A 20,928-nucleotide genomic window follows, 5' to 3' on the forward strand; every position below is an offset into this window, starting at 1 on the left:
TGGAATTAATTTACATTTCTTTACGATCTTGTGATTTAAATTGATGTGTGTAGTGATAATCATTCATTTATTGTGTCATAATTTCATTTTGTCATTTTTAATTTAATTTTTTACACGGAACCTTCTATACGAGCAAATTTTCATGGGAAACGTTTATGCGACGTAATTTCCGGTCCACATGTCTGACTGCTCCGACATACTACTAAATTCATCCAACGTTATCGATTAAAAACAAAATTGTTTGCGTTAACATGAAGCTTCTTACGCATAACATGCTGACTTCTCACGTCAAGGGCGTCACCAACGGATACCCGCTGCTGATCAAGGTAAAAGTTAATAACGTGAACCGAAAGCAGGACAAACCGCGATAGACGCCGCTTGCTATTTGTTTTGGTTGCTGTTATTATTATTATTATTATTATTATTATTATTATGTAAATTACACATAACGGTCGTAACTTCTGAAAATATGAGGATGTATTGATTAGCGACGAATATTATATTAAAAGAACGTTTTGCCTGACCCTAGCCCAGATAGACGAACAAAGACACTACTTATAGTGACTAAATAATTTGTAGAACAATTCTGTAAAAGTGGAACCGCATCAAACCTGAGGGAATCACTTTTCTAGAAACCCTCCAATTTTTATACCAGCCATTAAAATGTCACTTTGACATAAATATGTGCTCATCATTTCCGTTGGCAGCCAACGGAGGTGAAAGTGAACGAGGTGGACTTCAACGCGCAATTTGTCAGCCGTATGATTCCCAAGCTGGTGTGGAGCGCTCTGCTCCAAGCTGCAGAGGAGGTAACAAAGTCAGCAATTTGGCATACGGTATCAAAACAATGCATGTAATTTGGGTTCACAATTGCCTCCGCAGTTGGGTCAGCGACAAGACCTGCCCGGTGAACTGGTAGCTGACTTTGAACACAATGAGGAGTTCCTCAAGAAAGTACACAGAGTTCTCTTGGAGGTGAGGCATTGACTGTGACACTTTTTAGTTGGTTGATTTTTGAAGTTAGCTCCATAGTTGGTCTCCTGGCAGATTTGCCACATCCAATATGACAGCAACGCTGATGTAGTAACAACTTCATCCATAATCTGAATCTGAACCCCTTATCCTTGTCCTCTCATATTGTTGCTGTTGATGTTATGTTGAGATATGGTGACCTCTAGAGGCGGCAGTGTGATTCACACGTGTGTTTCCACAGGTGGAGGTGATGGAGGGCTGTCTGCAGTGTCCTGAGTCAGGGCGACAGTTCCCCATCACCAAAGGGATCCCCAATATGCTACTCAATGAAGATGAGGTGTAGGGGCACACACACGCACACACAGACTGACTGGATGTGTGTTTTTTTTTTGTAAAAGGAAGTTGAACTGTATTTGCATTGATGTCAAGAAAAGATCAGATAATTTTTACTTTTTGCCAGCCCATTGGAAATCTAATGCCCTGTTCTTTTATCTGTATTTATTTTTGTACCCCCCCCCCCGACTCCTTTCCAATAAACCCTGCTTAGATTCCATTGACAGCCAGAAGTGCAGTTAGAATTTTGTGGCCACTGAGGATTGACTTTATTATAGCCGTGAGTGAATGTAGGCGGGAGTGTGAGTCTCTGTGTGTGTGTGTGTGTGTGTGTGTGTGTGTGTGTGTGTGTGTGTGTGTGTGTGTGTGTGTGTGTGTGTGTGTGTGTGTGTGTGTGTGTGTGTGTGTGTGTGTGTGTGTGTGTGTGTGTGTGTGTGATTGAGTCTGTTAGTTACTTTGAGCGTGTGTCAACAAGTGACTTTATGAGAATGTGTATGAGTGAGTGACTAGTCGCGTGTGTGTGTATGTCAGTCAATGAGTAATGCAAGTGCAAGTTTGAGTGATATTGCGTGAATGTGACCTTGTGAGAGTGTGTGAAAGCAAAGTGTATGAGTGCCTGAGCGTTTGAGAGTCTGAGAGTAAGTTAATATTACTACATTATCTGAGGGTACATGCGAGTATGACTCTGTGTGTGTGTGTGTGTGTGTGTGTGTGTGTGTGTGTGTGTGTGTGTGTGTGTGTGTGTGTGTGTGTGTGTGTGTGTGTGTGTGTGTGTGTGTGTGTGTGTGCGTGCACCGCACACGCGTGTGATTGTAGGGAGCACAGAGGTCCAGATGACGTGGCAGCGGCTGGTCTATATTTGGCTAAGAGGGGAAAAAAAGGCAGCAGACAGGCTGGGAGTTGTTTTTCACCGTTTTTCCCTTTTCTTTTTCATTTTGAAAGCCGCAAGCAAGTCGAAGCGGGCAAAAGCACCCCCTCCGCCCCCACCTGCTTTGGTTTGCCTGTAGAGTTGTCTCCGTCTTTAGCAAGTTGAAACAGACGTGTTCAACGACATTGTATTCCAAAGTGGGAGCGGGTGCGTGCGCCGCGACACGAAACCCCGAGGCAGGCCCGAGTGCTACCTTTCTTTCCTTCTACTTAAAGCAATTACAGGCCTGTGCCCACAACTATAATGACAGTATGAGGCGATGGCAGCAGAGCAGCAATAAAAGCCAGCCATGACAGATTAACAGTGCTGTGCAAATCCTGAACTGTAATTAACGACGAGATGGCTGGAAGATAAAGCAGCCTGCTGAGTGATGTCAAATGCAGAGGCGTTTTGAGACGCTGCCTTGGAACGGCTGCAATCAACTAATGCCGTTTCATTCTACCGCTTTTATTTAGTTCAGCATTTTTATTTTTTTTTGGGAGGGGGTTGAGTGACTTTTTTTTTTTAGCCCGCAACTTAGTCATTACATAGTCTGCAGGCAGCCTGTGCTGCGTATCAACAAATGTTTATTACATGTTGGGTGTGTTATCATTCAGAATCACCTAACTTTTAATCCCGCTCCATGCCACTCTTTTTAGCTGAACTTTATTGGTTGTACTGCATTATTTATATAGAAATAGAATAGAAATATCATTCATCCATCCATTATTTTTAAAGATACATCAAAATTCTTGATTTATTTTGACAGAGTCAAGCGTGAAGAAGTCCACTGACTGCCCAAATGTTAGTTGCAAATTGTTATGCTAATTGGCACAGATATCCCTTTTTACCATTTAGTTGAATTAACACAATTGTTCTATCGCCATTTGAACTAAGTGAAGCTCTCATATCTGTATGCTTCTTTTTTCCAATGAACAGGCAATTATTTCTACAATTTGGTGCGGCATGAATGTAAAACGCCTCTATTAATCTTATTTTAGTGACATGTTTGTTTCTGTTGTCATTAAACTATGACTAAGAAGCCACCACTTTTGCCCTCTTATCCACTTGTTAAGTAAACTAGCTCCGAGCTTCCAACTTTGTCTCCATTTACCGGCCACTTGTTATTTTTAGAATAAATTAACTGTGTCCCTCATTGTGTGTATTTGTGTGCCCACTTTGGTGCGAGTCAAATGGCTCTTATCCACAAGTCACACTCCCTTCCTCTTTCGGGAGCAGCCCGCCTCCTAACCTCCCACAATGAGCCTCCGGCTGCTCTCAGGGCAGCCCCGCCTCCGGCTCGCCTTTCTCGGGGGCTGCGTGGCTCAGTCGGCGCGGCTCGTGATGGAGCTCCATCCCGCAGCAGGTCTGCACGCATACCAGCGGACCCCGCTTGATCTGCCCTGAAGGCGCCCCCTCCACCACAAGGACTTCTTTCATACATCTTTCAACTTCAGCTTTTTCTCCCTTTTTTCCTCTCTCCGTGTTTGGATGTTTATGCGAGGGGGCTCTCCGGGCCGTTGGTTTTCCAACATAAATCAGCACTTCCCTCCGGTTGTTTGGCTACGTTTTGTTGATCTGTAAGTGAGGATAATCGGGGCTTTTGTAATACGTTTTCGGGGAAGTAGTAAATCTTGAGTGTATCAAGAGGGTCGTTAAATACCGCTGGTAGGTTCCTTCGGAGACGGACGGCTATGTGGCCCCTTTGGCCCCGCCGATGTGCTTGTCCGAGGTGAGGGGACGTAACGCGTCGTGAGCTGCCAGGTGCGGTGAGCTTATCATGGGCTGAGTTGTTTTTATTGCCCAAAGGATGGACACTGGAGGACTAGTCAGATTTTGCTTAGATTAATTACGTCTCATTTTTAAGTGTTGGACTAATATTATTTTCAAGGAGTTTGTGCATTTCCTAGCTAGCCTAGCTCGCTTTGATGATAGATGTAAAAACAAATGAAACACTGGAGTTTAGTCTTAAGTAGTCCACCAATCCAACTTTTTTTATTTGAAGGACAGTTGTAACTTTTTTGGTACGGTTTCGCGATTAAGTGGCCTCCCCTTTCGTGTGCTTTTTAGGAGTCGTATATGTTTATTGTGGTAGCTTTAACTCTGACGCACGTTTTTGAGATCAGGGGTTAGTGTCGGACTTTTTAGTGAAGTCTTCCCTTCTGAATCTGAAGGGGGTTTTTTTCTGACTGCCCCCGCGGCCGGCCGTTCAGGGACTGTGTCTCCCTCCCATCCCCTCTTCGGACAATGTGGCTGTCTCGTTTGGCTCTGCTGCTGCTCCTCCGGCTTTCCGTCGCGCTGGTCAAGGGCATCAATACTTGCGCCTTCATCAACCTGGACGAGCAGAAGTCGCGGCGCATCGAGGCGGTGCGCGGGCAGATTCTCAGCAAGTTGCGCATCCAGAGCCCGCCGGACGACGACGACGACGACGAGGTGGCGGCGGCGGCAACCGGCGGTACGGTGCCCGTGGAGGTCATGTTGCTGTATAACAGCACTCGAGAGCTGCTGAAGGAGAGAGCGCGTCTGGCAGACTCGACATGCGAACGGGAGAGCAGCGAGGAGGACTACTACGCTAAAGAAGTGCAGAGGATCGACATGCTGCCCCAGCGCACGCAAACCAGTGAGTACATTTCTCCAGATCGGGTAATTTCTTCCTCTTTTTATGCCTCTTACAGTGACAGTCAAAAAAAAAGTTCTAAACGTTCTTCTGGTAGATGGCAGAAGCTCTGGTTTTACCCACCTGTTGCCGTTCATCCAATAGGATAGTGTGGCGAATGTCACGTGACCAAAGTGTGCACTTTGACGTCAATTTCAGTTGACAGCAGGGGGCGGTACTGCTTAAAATGTCAGCCTGTTGAGTTTGAAAATTCCTGGGTTATTTAGTTTAATTCTTATTCCACAAACGCAATACAAGAACTATGATTTTTTTATGGCATTTCATTTCATTCGGGAAAGACCACTTTGTATCCCATTGGACATCGAAAACTCTCAGGGAGGGAAATGGTGAACAGATAAGATATACATCTTCCAATGTGTAATTAAGCAACCTATCATTTCACTCTATGCATGACTAAGATAAAAGCAGACAAAAGAGGGCAATATTCCCTATATAGAACTGAAGGGGGACCTCTGGAGGTTATATTTAGAATCAATTTGTAGCCTAGGTTTGACAGAAGTGTGGCATCGAGTTTGAAAAGTCACATAGCGTGCATCTGCGTTCTCTAGACATCACGTCAATGGCGGACGTGTGGCGGAAATGCCACTAAATGTTAGGCTACCGATGAAAGAAACACATAACACCGACATTGGAGAATTACGTAACCCCTGAAATCCATCCAGTGTGACAATGGCCAAAGCCGCACAAGGCATTCATTGCCTTGCTGTCCAAACCTTTTATTTGTTTTTCATCACCACTCATTATCCACTGTACGTTTGTTGACTCGAATAACAGCTCGGGTCTTTCTTTTTCCCCCCCCTCTCCTCGGCAGACGCAGTTCAGCCGCTGCCACTGGACCCGCATTACAGAAGCGTCCTGTTCGACGTGAGCGGCGTGGACATGACAAACAGCACGCTAGTCAAGGCTGAGTTCAGGATCTTCCGAGCCCCTAACCCGCAGGCCCGGGCCTCCGAGCAGAGAGTGGAGATCTATCAGGTTAGGATCCAAACACGCATTTTTAATGTGGTTTTAAAGGGGACCCTCATGTGTTCTTAAAAAAAAAACAAAAAAAACATTTATACCGTGTTTATTTTGTCTAAAAGTAGATGTGAATGTCAACAATCGGCTGTGTGACTTGTTTTGTGGCTGCGGGTAAATATTTCACACATCTCCGAATTCCCAGGGAAGCAAGTCACCTCCATTTGCATGCTAAGTTTATGACCATAGACTGTTAGCATGTGTTATTTAGATCCAATTGAGTAAATGAGGCTCCTTTCCACAGTGGAAAAGGAGCCAGACCTGTGCCAAGGACAAACACTTAACACTACCAATCCAGGAGCTGCACCAACATTTAATGGCTTCTTCCTAACCACTCCACAAAGTGTTGTGGAAATCCCTCAATCAAGTGGTTTTTGCATAATCCTGCACATTTCAAATAAGTAAACATTTCTTTCCACAATTCATAGGAAATTCCTTTCCAATTCCTTTCTAATTCTGAAAATTTCTTTCAAATTCATTTATTAATATATGTTATTTATATTTGTATTAAAACAAATACAATACAATGTAACAAACAATATTATTATTTTTCAAAGATTATTGTGCAAGGTCTACCAGATGAAATTGTAATTGGATGACAGCAAAAAAAAAAAAAAAAAAATACTTTTCACTTGATGACTCTATTATATAGCCCACCATATAAAAATCTTTCTTTATGGTAATTTGGGAGTAGGGAATGAGTGATCATTCCCCGCTCCCTAATCACTACGTAGGGATTTTTTTGATGGGACTTTATGGTGAACTATATAAAAATACTACATAGTGATTAGGCAGGAGGGAATGACGATACAAGCACCAACAATAAAACAAACAAATAAACAAACAAACAAATGACACACCAAGCAAAAGTTTGGCAGATAGTGAAAAATTGTGTGTGTGTGTGGGGGGGGGAAAGAAGCCAATTGCTTCAAGCTGTTTTCTCGCCACTCCCAGGTGAAATTTTAAATGTAAAAACCCACACACACACACACACACACACACACACACCAGAAAGAGCACAATGTCAATGTGTGTGTCGTGTCAGCTGCTGAAGCCGGACGATGAGAGCACGTCCACGCAGCGCTACATCGACTCTCGCACCGTGCAGCCGCGAGCAAGGGGAGCCTGGCTCTCGGTGGACGTCACAGAAACTGTCAAGGACTGGGTGTCGGAGCCAGGTTGGCATCATTTGTATTCACACATTGAATTACTTTTGTGCTCTTCTTCTCACGTGTGTCTTTTCCTTCTCTCTACTGGCAGAGAAAAATCTGGGCTTGAAGCTGGGTGTCCACTGTCCATGCTGCACCTTCATCCCCGCCACCAACAACATTGTTCCTAACAAGAGTGAGGAACTGGAGGCTCTCTTTGCAGGTTTGCTGAGATTTTATCCACAAAAATTGGCCCCCTCTGCTACCTATAAGACAGGAATTGGATTGTTTATAGATAAACAAAGATACATTATTTGTAGTAAATAAATCCTTTTCAGCCCATTGAAATGAAATTATATCAGTTTCACTTGACCGCTGTTTGGGCACGTATATTTAGGACTCGATCGTGTATTTACGCGAAATATTAAACACAGACGATAACGCAGATGATACAGTACATTTGTGCGCCACTGCAAACTACAACCACAATAATAAACAGGTTTGGTAAACAAATATCTCTCCGGCAGTGTCGATCAAAACTTATGCATTGAAAAGTATGTGTGTAAATTACACGGACCATAAAAGTTGGTCAACAAAACATATGGTTCCAAAAAGCAGGTGAGTGTTAAGACGACAAGAAATGTAACACTCACCACATGATTAATGATTCAATATCACACCACCCAGCTAAATAGCCGCCCTGTTCTCCCACACACACTGCAATACTATTAAGCAACAAGCAGGCGTGCGCGGCTTTGACCAGGCCCCAAATGGCTGCCCTTTACTCCCAATTTACTCTCGGCTCCATATTTTTTTTACCCCCTCGTTATGTCAACAAATGTTTGATTCTGCTGTAAGACAAGCGAAGGGCTTGTTTTTACCTGACCACCCCCCCCCCGGTGGCACTCAACTGCGAATAAACATTTGAAATTGGCAGTGACGTGTTAGCATGCTAGCATGCTAATACCTACCAAATTGTCAGTCATGCGGGGTGTCATTAAGTGCCATTTTTGACGAGTTTAAGAGAGCTGCCTACACATGCTTTGAGACTTCCAGTCAGAGAACTTTGTGAATAATCATATTTATTTGTTAGAAGCAACCATTTTTATGTTTAGACTATTGCAGTAATAAAATAGCTGAAGAGCTAAATACAGTGCAGAATGACTCGCTCACATCATACAGCAGCAAACTGTGCTGCCCATCATCTTGATTCTTTTTCTTTAAACGGATGAGGAGTGGCACTCCAAAAGCGTTGTCTTTTTTTTTGCACAGGCGTGGACGACGAGCAGCTGCGCCTGCTAAAGCTGCAGAGCCAGGTGAAAGGTCAGGCGGACTTCAGCAGCAAGACGCCTCACCTCATCCTCACCCTGCTGCCCAGCGACCGAGTAGAAAACCCGGCCAAGAGGAACCGCAAAAAGAGGGCGGCGGCTACCGAGGCAGCAACCTGCTCGCGGTATGACTGCACTCTAAGTATTCAGACATACAAGGTTATTTGAGCAAACAAAATCTAACCAAAAAACGAACACTTAAAAAAAAAAAACATGTTCATTAACTAAATCAAAGAAATGCTTTTTGGAAAACTAACTGATTTTATGTTTACAAAGCTAGTTGTCTTTTCCTGGAAATATAAAATTGACTAGCTGACCCCAAACCTTTGAACAGTAGTGTATACATTATGTCAAAATGGACACAAAAAAAAAGCCGTGTGAAGTCTAAGAACGGCGTCTCAGTGTTTAGACTGCTACATGTTTGATTTCGTCTGGCTCACACTGTCTGGCAGCCTTGCATTGTCATTACCATTTTCTTTTGTCATTTTCCCATGACACAACTTTAAACACTCGTTTTCTCTGTGTGCGTGTGATAGCGGATCCGAGTCGGGCTGCTGCCTACGCTCGCTCTACATCGACTTCCGGCGCGACCTCAACTGGAAGTGGATCCACGAGCCCAAAGGTTACAAGGCCAACTTCTGCGCCGGCAACTGTCCTTACCTCTGGAGCGCCAACAACCACTACAACATGGTGGGCTTTAACTTTTTCTGTTCAATGATGCCGGCCCGGCCGCACAGTGGAAACAAACACAAAAAAAAGAAGGCAATGTTATTTATTTAGTTATTCAATCAAAAGTACAAATAAAATCAGGGTTTTCTTCAGAAAAGTAATATTCATAATTATTAAAAATACAAATATATAGTTATTCAGTAAACTCTTCAAAAACAACAATTGGAACTAGAAACCTATTGTCATGAACAGAACAAAATGAAATAATATTCATAGAATTGAACAGTTTTGTAGTAGTATGATGAATAAAAATGTAATTACTAATATATGTAAAATATAGAAGTGTAAAAATGCCTTGAGTACAAAAAAAATCCAAAATAAAAATATACAAATTGTTAATCATGATTATTAAATCAAAAATTTGTATTAAAATGTTTTAAAAATATATACATATATTACATATTTTACAATGTTTTGCATACATGATCCTCACTCATAGATATATTTTATATAATAATATATCAACATTTTTGTTTCAGTATTGGCTTCAACGTGTTATTGAAGGCATCACATGACACGGCTGTTGGATGTCAACACCCAACAATCATTGTAGTAGCGTGTCTGCTTGGTGCATATGTCAAACGTGCAGCCTTAGGTGACGCGAATTACGGAATGCGCTTGACATGCATGCTTTGTGGCCGCTGGTTTACCTCAACCTCGTATGGCACCCATAAACATAAGGAACAAGACAACATGCTGTCGGCAGGACAGCTCACACACACACACAGCTTCCCCAACTTGGCATCGTAACAAACAAATATGCGCGGTGAATAATTCTGACACTCTGCCTGTGTTTGTTTACGTGTATCAGATCCTACCGCTGTACAACAAGCTGAATCCCGAAGCGTCAGCGTCACCTTGCTGCGTCCCCCAGGACCTGGAGCCCCTCACCATCATGTACTTTATCGGACGCAGCCCCCGCGTAGAGCAGCTCTCCAACATGGTGGTCAAGTCCTGCAAGTGTCGCTAGAGACAGACACCTGTCCGCCCGCTTTTCCATTTGAGACTGGAAATAAGTTCACATCCATACTGTGCATACGGCAAGTATTCATAGCACTTCACGTTTTATGCATTACGTGTTCAACAAAAAAAAAAAAACTCTACAAGTGAAGCTGTGAATACTTTCCGGATGCACAGTAAACAAACATGCTGTAATAAACTTCGACTGTGCATCCAGCACAGGATTCCTTTATGTCCACTGTTCCTTTCGATTGTTTGTACTGTAGCTAGACAAGAGGAATAGAAAGAAAAAGAGGGGCCGTGTCCAAGTGAGCAGGCCGAGGCCCTGCCAGCTCACTGCGGTCTCGGCCTCAAAATGTGCCCCGACGTAAACAGGATGCGAACGCTTTTTGACGAAAAGGCATCCATTTAAAACGCCTTCTCCTCCTCCGTTGCTGCTTCTGGGATTTGTGGTGGGAGGAGAGAGTAGGAGACGGCCAGACGTGGGACGGACGACGGGGCGGAATTTGTCTGGAAGGTGGCGGTTTACAGCCCCGGCGCATTTCCGAACATTTTTGGGGTCTGGCAGCCTAATGATGCTGACTGGCTTCTTTTTTTTTTTTCCTGTGCATTCATTATCTTGATGGTCATATGCTGACTTTCTTGTGTTCTCTATGTCACCCACACACTCATGCAAACTATTCTGTACTCGTTCACCACACTTGAAATTGTGCAAATAAAGAAAAACATCCCCATGGTCGACTTTTAAATATAGACTCTGGTATGCTGGTGGTTTTGCTCATGTGTGATTGTGTTGCGATGGCTGCTATTCTGCTGTCCCGTCGTGAAAGTATGAAGTGGAGTTATGGAATCTTTTCTGATTCCGAATTTAATAATCCGCTTTCTAAGACCACACGTCAAAAAAAAAAAAAACAAGTAATACTACTAATATTGATTTAGTTTTTTTTCCGATTTTTTTAATCTTATTGTGTGGCACTTTTCACTTTCCGTGAAGCTTTGACCATGATTTTTCTCTAATGAAGTGGCCTGTTATTAGGAACACCTGAAAACGGTGGTGTACCTAATAGAGTGTCCAAGTGACGTCACAAATTTGAGCATGATTTTTCCCTAATGAAGTGGCCTGTGATTAGGTACACCTGAAACTGGCGGTGTACCTAATAGAGTGTCCGAATGACGTCACAGATCAAACAGCCAATCAGAAAGTGGGGGTGAGGGCGGGTGTGGCACTTTTCACTTTCATTTATGCTTTGACATGATTTTTCCCTAATGAAGTGGCCTGTTATTAGGAACACCTGAAAATGATGGTGTACCTAATAGAGTGTCCTAGTGACGTCACAAGTTTGAGCATGATTTTTCCCTAATGAAGTGGCCTGTGATTTGGAACACCTGAAAATGGCGGTGTACCTAATGGAGTGTCCGAGTGACGTCACTGCTCAAACAGCCAATCAGAAAGTGGGGGTGAGGGCGGGTGTGGCACTTTTCACTTTCCGTGAAGTTTTGACCATGATTTTTCCCTAATGAAGTGGCCTATTAGGAACACCTGAAAACGGTAGTGTACCTAATAGTGTCCAAGTGACGTCACAAATTTGAGCATGATTTTTCCCTAATGAAGTGGCCTGTGATTAGATACACCTGAAAATGGCGGTGTACCTAATAGAGTGTCCAAATGACGTCACAGATCAAACAGCCAATCAGAAAGTGGGGGTGAGGGCGGGTGTGGCACTTTTCACTTTCATTTATGCTTTGACATGATTTTTCCCTAATGAAGTGGCCTGTTATTAGGAACACCTGAAAATGATGGTGTACCTAATAGAGTGTCCGAGTGACGTCACAAATTTGAGCATGATTTTTCCCTAATGAAGTGGCCTGTGATTTGGAACACCTGAAAATGGCGGTGTACCTAATGGAGTGTCCGAGTGACGTCACTGCTCAAACAGCCAATCAGAAAGTGGGGGTGAGGGCGGGTGTGGCACTTTTCACTTTCCGTGAAGCTTTGACCATGATTTTTCCCTAATGAAGTGGCCTGTTATTAGGAACACCTGAAAACGGTAGTGTACCTAATAGAGTGTCCAAGTGACGTCACAAATTTGAGCATGATTTTTCCCTAATGAAGTGGCCTGTGATTAGATACACATGAAAATGGCGGTGTACCTAATAGAGTGTCCGAATGACGTCACAGATCAAACAGCCAATCAGAAAGTGGGGGTGAGGGCGGGTGTGGCACTTTTCACTTTCATTTATGCTTTGACATGATTTTTCCCTAATGAAGTGGCCTGTTATTAGGAACACCTGAAAATGATGGTGTACCTAATAGAGTGTCCGAGTGACGTCACAAGTTTGAGCATGATTTTTCCCTAATGAAGTGGCCTGTGATTTGGAACACCTGAAAATGATGGTGTACCTAATGGCGTGTCCGAGTGACGTCACAGATCAAACAGCCAATCACAAAGTGGGGGTGAGGGCGGGTGTGGCACTTTTCACTTTCATTTAAGCTTTGACATAATTTTTCCCTAATGAAGTGGCCTGTTATTGGAACACCTGAAAACGGTAGTGTACCTAATAGAGTGTCCAAGTGACGTCACAAATTTGAGCATGATTTTTCCCTAATGAAGTGGCCTGTGATTAGGTACACCTGAAAATGGCGGTGTACCTAATGGCGTGTCCGAGTGACGTCACAGATCAAACAGCCAATCAGAAAGTGGGGGTGAGGGCGGGTGTGGCACTTTTCACTTTCATTTAAGCTTTGACATGATTTTTCCCTAATGAAGTGGCCTGTTATTAGGAACACCTGAAAATGATGGTGTACCTAATAGAGTGTCCAAATGACGTCACAGATCAAACAGCCAATCAGAAAGTGGGGGTGAGGGCGGGTGTGGCACTTTTCACTTTCATTTAAGCTTTGACATGATTTTTCCCTAATGAAGTGGCCTGTTATTAGGAACACCTGAAAATGATGGTGTACCTAATAGTGTCCAAGTGACGTCACAATTTTGAGCATGATTTTTCCCTAATGAAGTGGCCTGTAATTTGGAACACCTGAAAATGGCGGTGTACCTAATGGAGTGTCCGAGTGACGTCACTGATCAAACAGCCAATTGGAAAGTGGGGGTGAGGGCGGGTATGGCACTTTTCACTTTCCGTGAAGCTTTGACCATGATTTTTCCCTAATAAAGTGGCCTTTTATTAGGAACACCTGAAAATGGTTGTGTACCTAATAGTGTCCGAGTGACGTCACAGATTTGAGCATGATTTTTCCCTAATGAAGTGGCCTGTTATTAGGAACACCTGAAAATGGCGGTGTACCTAATGGAGTGTCTGAGTGACGTCACTGATCAAACAGCCAATCAGAAAGTGGAGGTGAGGGGTGGGGGACAATTCGTTGAACGATTCGTTTGAACGAATCTTTTGAGTGAACTAATTCTAAAGATTCAGTTCACTTAAAAGAACTGGAATGCACGTCAGTGCCTCCCCAGTCATGAACGTCACTGTCTGAACCCCAACAGTTATTTGAAACCCTAACAACTACCTGAAAAGGTTTTCACGCTGATATTAACGCTAATGCTTAATTTGGAGTTTTCAATGACATGAAATGACTTGATCTTGTTTCCCCTGGCGAGCATGAGTATGTTTAGGTCCGCTAAATACGTGTTGAAGTCCTGATGAAAAAAAACACACACACAAGCACAATGATAAAATTCAAACTCCACATAGACCAGAACTGTTTTGAATCCCGAACTTCAGAAGTGTAAAGACATGCTGACCTCTGGTCCACCGTGACTCCCGCTTTTTCTTTTTTTTCCCAAGGCTTTCAATTAAAACTCTATCTCAATAAAGACGAAAATGTAAGAGTTATACAAGCGACAAGAGTGGAGCGTGAGGAGGCCCATTTGTGGCCTCAGCATTATTGCAGGCTGCAGAGGAAGCCCTGCCGGCCGGCTCAGGCCCAAAGCCACACAAGTTCCTTTTTTAAACACATGAGGGCGTGCTGGCGCATTACTTCAAGGCGTATTTATGTTGTAAAACCCCAAAAGACCAAGTCAGTATTTAGTCGTGGCATGCTGCCGTTACCGTTCTATCGTCGACACGCACAACAAAACTGGACAGCGCCAATGAGCACACTAAAACATTCATCAAGTTTCTTCCTCCAGGCCGCTGTCAGCGAATGATGAAACGTGCGGCCTCCTCTTCTCCTCTGCTTGTTTGAGGCTGTGAGTAAGCGTAAGCAAGACACTCGGAGTTCGACCGCAGCGGCGACGGCGGCGGAGTTCACCGAGGGCTCCGGAGGTCAGCACGGCTGCAGATGTGCAGTTACGTGCTCGTGTTCTGTGAACGGGGATGACGAGGAGGAAAATGGCTTTTTGGATGAATGCTGAGTCAGACACTCACATTTAAGCAGAAGGACTCACTCACACACATTTTGAGGAAAAGACAGATGACACAAGTCTACTTGTTAGGTAAACTTCAACCCCCACCCAGGAAACAATGTGTCTCAGTGATGAATTTAAATAGTTCAGTATCCTAAAAATGTGTTGGCCTGAAAAAGGTGAAAGATGTGGGCGTGAGCTGCAGTGGTCAAACATTCACAAGTTGTTAGGGAAGGCTGAACTGTGGTCACTTCTTGTTTGGTGAAGACATTTCACCTTGAATCCATAAAGTTTCAATCCTAAATTTTAGACGTGCAGTCTGCCAATAAACGCGTCTGTGAGCGTGTCCCAAAACATTCATCATCCCAAAGATAAATTGGCCACCAAGGAGCTGTTTGGATTCCGGGAAAAGGAACGACCGCTTGCCATGCAGGACGGCTTTTTACCAGCCACACCTGATAACTATAATGACATCCCCAATGTGACCACCACAAGAGGAAACACCGGAAACGGACATAAATAGGGAGACACCACATTGACCGTAATTTCCCATGAATAACACACACGCCCCCACCCAAATCACCCTTTAAAAAAAGACCTTTCTAAAATAATACAATCTTCTGATTTGCTGGGACTGTCTGATGCAGCTGTAGAAAAGTGAGTGTGGAAGCAAACACAAAACTCAAAATTAAAAGACTAAAAGTTAGAATTTAAGAAGGTTGGTTTAGGATTAAAGGCGAAACGTCTTCAAGAGCCAAACGTGTCCGCTTGCCTCCATTCACAGATTACCACGACCAGGATGATCCTCACAAGTCGTTGGTGAGACGTAAACAAGTATTTGTTTACATGGCACACCAAGAGTAAACATCAAAGCGTCTGTGGCGAGTCCGTGTGAGTCAGCGATGACAGCGACCAGTCCGGAGGCGGCGTGGGGGGATTGGACGGCGGCTGCAATTCTTCGCTGGGCCTCCTCGCCCGCTGTTGGCTCCACTCGTATGCCGGCTCTTTTCTCACGCTCCTCAAGCTCTTCCGCTTGGGCTTGCGCGAGCGCCGCTTCCTATCATCTGCGCGCTCGCTCAGTGCGTCCGACGACTCGTCGATGTATGCCAAGTTCTCGCCGAAGAAGTCCAAGAGGCCCGTGGAGTAGGGTGGAAGGGCAGGCAAAGGGGGGACAGAACTCGGATTGTTCTCCCCACATCTTACCTCCTCTTCGGGGTTCATTTTATCTCCTTCCGCTTCAAGCGCACGGCGAGCCTGGAACTTACGTAGAACCGAGAAGGACGAAGACGCTGAGGAAATGTCGGATCTGGAGTCCAAGTCTGATCCTGAGAAAGAGGCATCTTGTACGGCGGCTTCGGGGGAGTCCAGCTCGGAGGCGGACGGAGCCGCGGGAAGCGAGAAGGAGCGTGTGAGCAGATGGGGTAAGGAGCGACGCGCAACCTGCTGACGTAAAGCGGCAGACGGCTCGGACGGCTTGGCCCTTGGCATTGTCCCGCCGCCAACCACGGGCCTCCCCATCACCTTGGTCATCATGATCATCTCCGGGGAGGAGCCCAGGCCCTCCAGCCGACTCATGGAGCTGGATAGGCCGGCCCAGTGGCCCGGGAGGTGTCCGTTCTCCGAACCCCCCCGAGCCCAGTAGCCTAGCGTGACGTGAGCTCCGCGGCGAATGCGCCGACGCTCGCTGCGCTTCCAGCGCCGGCGTTGCAAGAGGAACGGGTCATTGAACTCCAGAGGGTTGGGAATGCGGAAATCCTTGGACATGTGCTGCGTCCAGTCGGTGGCGTGAGCACGCAGCTCCTCCATCTGATGTGAGAAGAAACATCAACCGCTCAAAGGGTTGAAAATACAAAATCCTAAAAACGTGCGTCTGTGTGTGTCTCGCCTCAGCGCGGGTCCTCTTGGAGAGCACACGCAACCAGTTGCCAATCATGGTGAGGATGGAGGCAAAGTAGGCCAGACCGAACACGATCCACAACCACACAAGAGGTTTGAAGAAGAGGCCGCCCGCGTGACTACCATCTCGATACACACGTCAACACACACACACACAATTTCCAATTGTGTCTCTTAAGATATGATTCTGTGAACTAAAACGGTTTGGCGATTCTTTGCCTTTCCACCAAGAATTGGTTGAAGGTCCATATTTTCTTTTGACCAAAATCTGTTCTGATGAAGAAAACTTTCCCACCTGGCACGTAGTCTCCAAAGCCCACCGTGGTGAGTGTGATGACCACAAAGTAGAGCGACTCCAAGAAGGACCAGCCCTCCGACTTCTGAAAGACGACCGTGGGCACGGCCAAGAAAATGAGGCAGCCGATCAGGATGGACAGCACGGCCGAGATGACGCGCACCGTCGTGGGACGCACGTGACGCTTCTACCACGCACGCACACACAAACAAGGCACCAAACACGCATAAGGGATGAAAAAAACAAACCATGCTCGTCATTGTAATGAGGAGGCTGAAAATGATGCAAACAAGGCACTAGATGCCGCCAAATTCTTGTCTAAATAGAAAAGTGGTCATCTGTGTGAAACCAAGAAAATCATAGTGACGAGAGCTAAAATTTGTTTCCCAAGCAGATCAGAACCCTTCTCACCAGAAAGAGGGTCTCGATTTTGGCCACCGCCCTTCGAAGCACAGTCCCCATGTGGTCACCTACTCCGGCCAGCAGGATGCCAAACATGGGAATGCCTACAAGAGCGTAGCACACGCAGAAGAGCTGTCCGTACCACGTGCGAGGAGACAGGTTCCCGAAACCTGGAAGAGCAAGGACAGTAGGGTTGACCAGGATGTAACGCTGGTGTTGGCGGTTTAAGCCAACCTATGGTGGTGATGATGGCGCCGCAGAAAAAGAAGGCCGAGGCTACGTCCCAGCGCGTGGTGAAGTTGCTGGAGAGGCTGCTCACCTCCAGGCCTGCTTCCACCGCAGACGCCACTCCCTGAGTGACACATTTGACACACACAAGAGTTAGGTCGCAGTCTTTTAAAAAGCAACACGAAAAATAAAACACCACAACAGTAGGTGACACTACTTAAGTCACTACAGCCGACCAGAAATGTGGCAAAATTACCACTGAGACAATCAGACAATTATTCAAATTTACACGATTGCCACATTTAAATTTTGATCTAAAACGGCGGAGAAATTATTCAATCGGAAAAGACCATTTAGACCTTAAGGACAATTATTCAAATTTTGAAAATTGCCACATTCAAATTTTGGTCTATTTGGAAATGAACATAAAAACGTAGATGGAAGAATGGAGTGCTTGTGTCCTCTGATACCTTCACCAGCTTGTAGAATTCCCGCTCGCTCACGCAGGAGTGATTGCTCAGGAAGTCGTTCTTGGCGGCGAGCAACTGCTGGAACTTATCGCTCTCTTCGGAGGCCTCCAAGTTCTGGAAGACCAGCGCTCCCATGCCCAGGTAGAGCACCACCCCGAAAAGGAGGGCCAGGACCGTGGTGCAGCGCATGTTGTCCACCCCCCCTTCCGGGGTTAAAGGTCGGGGGATGTGGCGACGCTCGCACTCAGGATACACTTGGGGCACAGCTGGTCATAAACAGGAAGTTCCTTTTTGGAGGCCGCTGTATGTGTAAACATGCAACACGGGTGCTGACTTTTATCAAGGCGCGCGTGCGTCACGCCAGCGTTGCGCTGGCGGGAAGCTGAATCCCCCGAGGATGTTTCCATGAATGCTAGTTGAGAAGTCACACATTGATGATGTCAATTTCAATATCATTTATATGTATATATAATAATAATCGAAGTCATATCGTTTCAAAATTTTCAATATGGAAATTTCACCGCAACGTGAACTCCCACTGAGTTGCAGTTCAGTGGGCACAACTCTTCCTATTACGTTTTTATTTCTCGGAGCGTGAGCTAAATCGAAAAATGTATTATTATTTCTAATAATTATATTGCAAAATATGCTAATATACTAATCATGGAAGATGGTTAGGGTTCAGCAGCAGGTGAAATGTCATAGCAGTAATTTATAACATGGTCAAATCTGTATTGCACAGCTCAGATAAAAAAAAATATTTTTCGGTGAGTTAGTGCTGAGCATGTCTTCTTCACAGTTCTGGTGCTCAGGATTCAAATCTCATCATAAGCCTTCCACATGAGAGGAGTTGACTTAAATATGAATTTGACTGGTTTACAGCAAAAGTAAAAAATGTTCTTTATAAAATTACAGAATGTTGTTAGTACCCCCATCTGTCCCAACACGAGCAAAACATGGGCAATTTTTTTTTTTTTTTAGGTTCATTGACAACTCCAAATTGACTATTTGAATGTTTTCTTTTGTGCCAACCAGTCCAGGGTGTCAGTCCAGGTCAACCGTGACCCTGGTGAGGATAAGATCTATAGAAAATGGATGATTGCCAATCACATTCTGTTTTTGCTTCCTTGGCGAGGAAGCTCTGGATTTGTATGAAACTTCCTTTAAAGATCCGAGATAGCGTCGACGTTGCCCGTTGATTCATTTAGCAGGTGAGCGATTTACGTTAAAGCCTCCATGAGAGCCTCGTTGTTTCTCACACTGTGCTTCGGTTTCACAATAAAAACACACGAGCCAACACAAGAGTGAAATCTTCTAACAGTGAGAGGAAGCCATTGTGACGTGTTTCTCATCAGAGATTTCCAACGAGGGTGCCGCTTAAAATAATCTGATTTCACTTCATTAGCGAGGAAACCCATTTTTTATACCCACACCGGGTTGTCACGGGTGCTGGATTTCTACGTGGGAACATCAAGCCGCAAAAACGGCCAAACACTGGCTTGTCAAGTTGGGCTTCAAAAAAATTACAAAATCCTAAAAGTTCGCTTTTCTTGCTGTTCCATAATATGCGCGCACACATGGCGCACAACAAGGCGCTCAATTGTTCTGAACTCTGTAGTTCAGACTTCATAGTCAGACTTCTTCATTTAATAACAAATATCTGGATTCAGTTTAGAGGAATTTTAATTTTATTTGATTTTTTTTTTTCTTTTCCTTAAAGTCTCTCTATTACAGATGTTCACCAACTGCTTGTGGCTCCACAATGCACAAATGGGGAGTTTTTTGTTCATCTGCGTATCTATGCCAATAACATGGAATGACAGACAGAATCACTAAATGCTCTCCCACTCGATGGTCTAAGGTCCATAATTAACCAGTGTCCACATTTTGTGACATTTTTGTTGCGAAAATATGTGCCTTGGTTGACCAAAGAAGACTACAGACGTCAATGAAAAAAGTACCTTAAGGCTCTGAAGTCAGGAGTTCATCCCATGTTAGGTCAGCTGATGAGCTCTGTTGGGCTTCGCCTGGGATCTTCAACAAAAGAAAAAAAGTGAGCCATTACAGACTGTATACTGTGACGTTAACTGTAGGAGGGGAAATTGTGTTTTGAGCCTTATCAGCACTTAAAACTGTGTTTACCTCATCGATAGAACTCCCTTGCCTTGGTCTCCCACATAGAGCTTTGACAATGTTCGACATTTGCCAGACTCTTCCACACTGTTAGCATTCGGCGCTAACTGAGCGGGAGGCCTTTGCTTGTCTAACTGTGACACTTACTAGTTATCACTGTCCCAAACGCGCGCTGGGTGGCAGAGTTTGCCATTGTTCTTTGTCTGAACGGCAGTGAGTGAGCTCATGCGAAAATAAACAACAGAGCAGCTGGGCCGGCGTACTAAATCGTAAAAAAAAGCACGGGACTGAGGGAAGACCTGCACGTGAGATGGATGCACAGGCTTAAGACAAAGTTCAGGTTTGTTTTAGCATCACTGAAGGCTCACTTTCAAGCCTTATCCATAAATTGTAATATTTTACATAGATTTTTCATGTTACGATCAGGTTTCACTGTCTTTTAATTCTATCGTTTTTCTACTCTGGGTTGTTTCTTTACTGTTAATGCAAGTGCTAGAAATAACGATTGCTACTGTGACAGTTTAATTCCTGTCAATGGATAAATAGAAATAATATATTTATAGCTCTATCTTGACATCACTAATAGACATGCAGATTGAGGGTTTTAATTTAAGACTGGCTATCTGGCTCTGATTATGTATTTATGTAATTGCTTGTGCGCATATATATATATATATATATATATATAAACTGTTTACATATATATGTATATATATATATATATGTAAAAAGATGCTAGTTGTTTTGCCTGTGCAATGGCAACATTATGCAGGTGTAATGACACCAAACTCGTGGGAAATAATTTTTTAAAATGCCAGCGAAAACTGCAACATTTCACCAAGTGTAAGATACTTTTTACTGCTTTAAAAACAAGTGACCATTGTATCTACAGCTGCAGAGATGATTCGGATTATCTGTGGGTTAAGTTGTACCCATTAAAGAATTCTGCTTTCATTCCTCTGCCATAATACAAAGTGAGAAACAGCAGCATATATTTTTGACCGTATAAATGAAAGAATATCTCCACTGAAGGAAACTCGTCTTACCTTGACTTTGGTGAAACTTGAAT

At 44.3% G+C, this 20,928-nt stretch overlaps 3 protein-coding genes across 4 annotated transcripts; 2 read left to right on the forward strand and 1 right to left on the reverse strand.

The window, feature by feature from the left end:
* Positions 1–129: 129 nt before the first annotated feature.
* Positions 130–3,259, forward strand: trmt112 (tRNA methyltransferase activator subunit 11-2). The gene is made up of 4 exons (XM_085931914.1): positions 130–326; positions 708–809; positions 883–975; positions 1,214–3,259. The coding sequence occupies exons 1-4, from the start codon at positions 252–254 to the stop codon at positions 1,313–1,315; spliced, it is 372 nt and encodes a 123-aa protein (XP_085788040.1). The 5' UTR covers positions 130–251; the 3' UTR covers positions 1,316–3,259.
* Positions 3,260–3,402: 143 nt separating this feature from the next.
* On the forward strand, positions 3,403–10,796 carry tgfb5 (transforming growth factor, beta 5). Its single transcript, XM_085931851.1, has 7 exons — positions 3,403–4,832; positions 5,701–5,864; positions 6,952–7,084; positions 7,167–7,277; positions 8,327–8,507; positions 8,919–9,072; positions 9,923–10,796. Exons 1-7 carry the CDS (start codon positions 4,460–4,462, stop codon positions 10,079–10,081), a joined length of 1,275 nt encoding a protein of 424 aa, XP_085787977.1. The 5' UTR covers positions 3,403–4,459; the 3' UTR covers positions 10,082–10,796.
* Positions 10,797–15,123: 4,327 nt separating this feature from the next.
* Positions 15,124–19,758, reverse strand: kcnk4a (potassium channel, subfamily K, member 4a). 2 transcript variants are annotated; one of them, XM_085904885.1, is made up of 7 exons: positions 19,688–19,758; positions 17,727–17,992; positions 17,263–17,380; positions 17,038–17,198; positions 16,627–16,813; positions 16,326–16,457; positions 15,124–16,246 (listed from the first exon to the last, which is right to left on the reverse strand). In XM_085904885.1, the coding sequence occupies exons 2-7, from the start codon at positions 17,913–17,915 to the stop codon at positions 15,303–15,305; spliced, it is 1,731 nt and encodes a 576-aa protein (XP_085761011.1). In that variant the 5' UTR covers positions 17,916–17,992; positions 19,688–19,758; the 3' UTR covers positions 15,124–15,302. The 2 variants fall into 2 exon arrangements, with proteins under 2 accessions (XP_085761011.1, XP_085761012.1); XM_085904886.1 differs by lacking the exon at positions 19,688–19,758 and having other exon boundaries at positions 16,627–16,711; positions 16,790–16,813; positions 17,727–17,951.
* Between the last annotated feature and the right edge of the window lie 1,170 nt (positions 19,759–20,928).

Source organism: Syngnathus leptorhynchus, chromosome 2 (genome assembly GCF_054491065.1).
Source record: "Syngnathus leptorhynchus isolate UIUO chromosome 2, UIUO_Slep, whole genome shotgun sequence".
NCBI classification, from domain to species: domain Eukaryota; kingdom Metazoa; phylum Chordata; class Actinopteri; order Syngnathiformes; family Syngnathidae; genus Syngnathus; species Syngnathus leptorhynchus.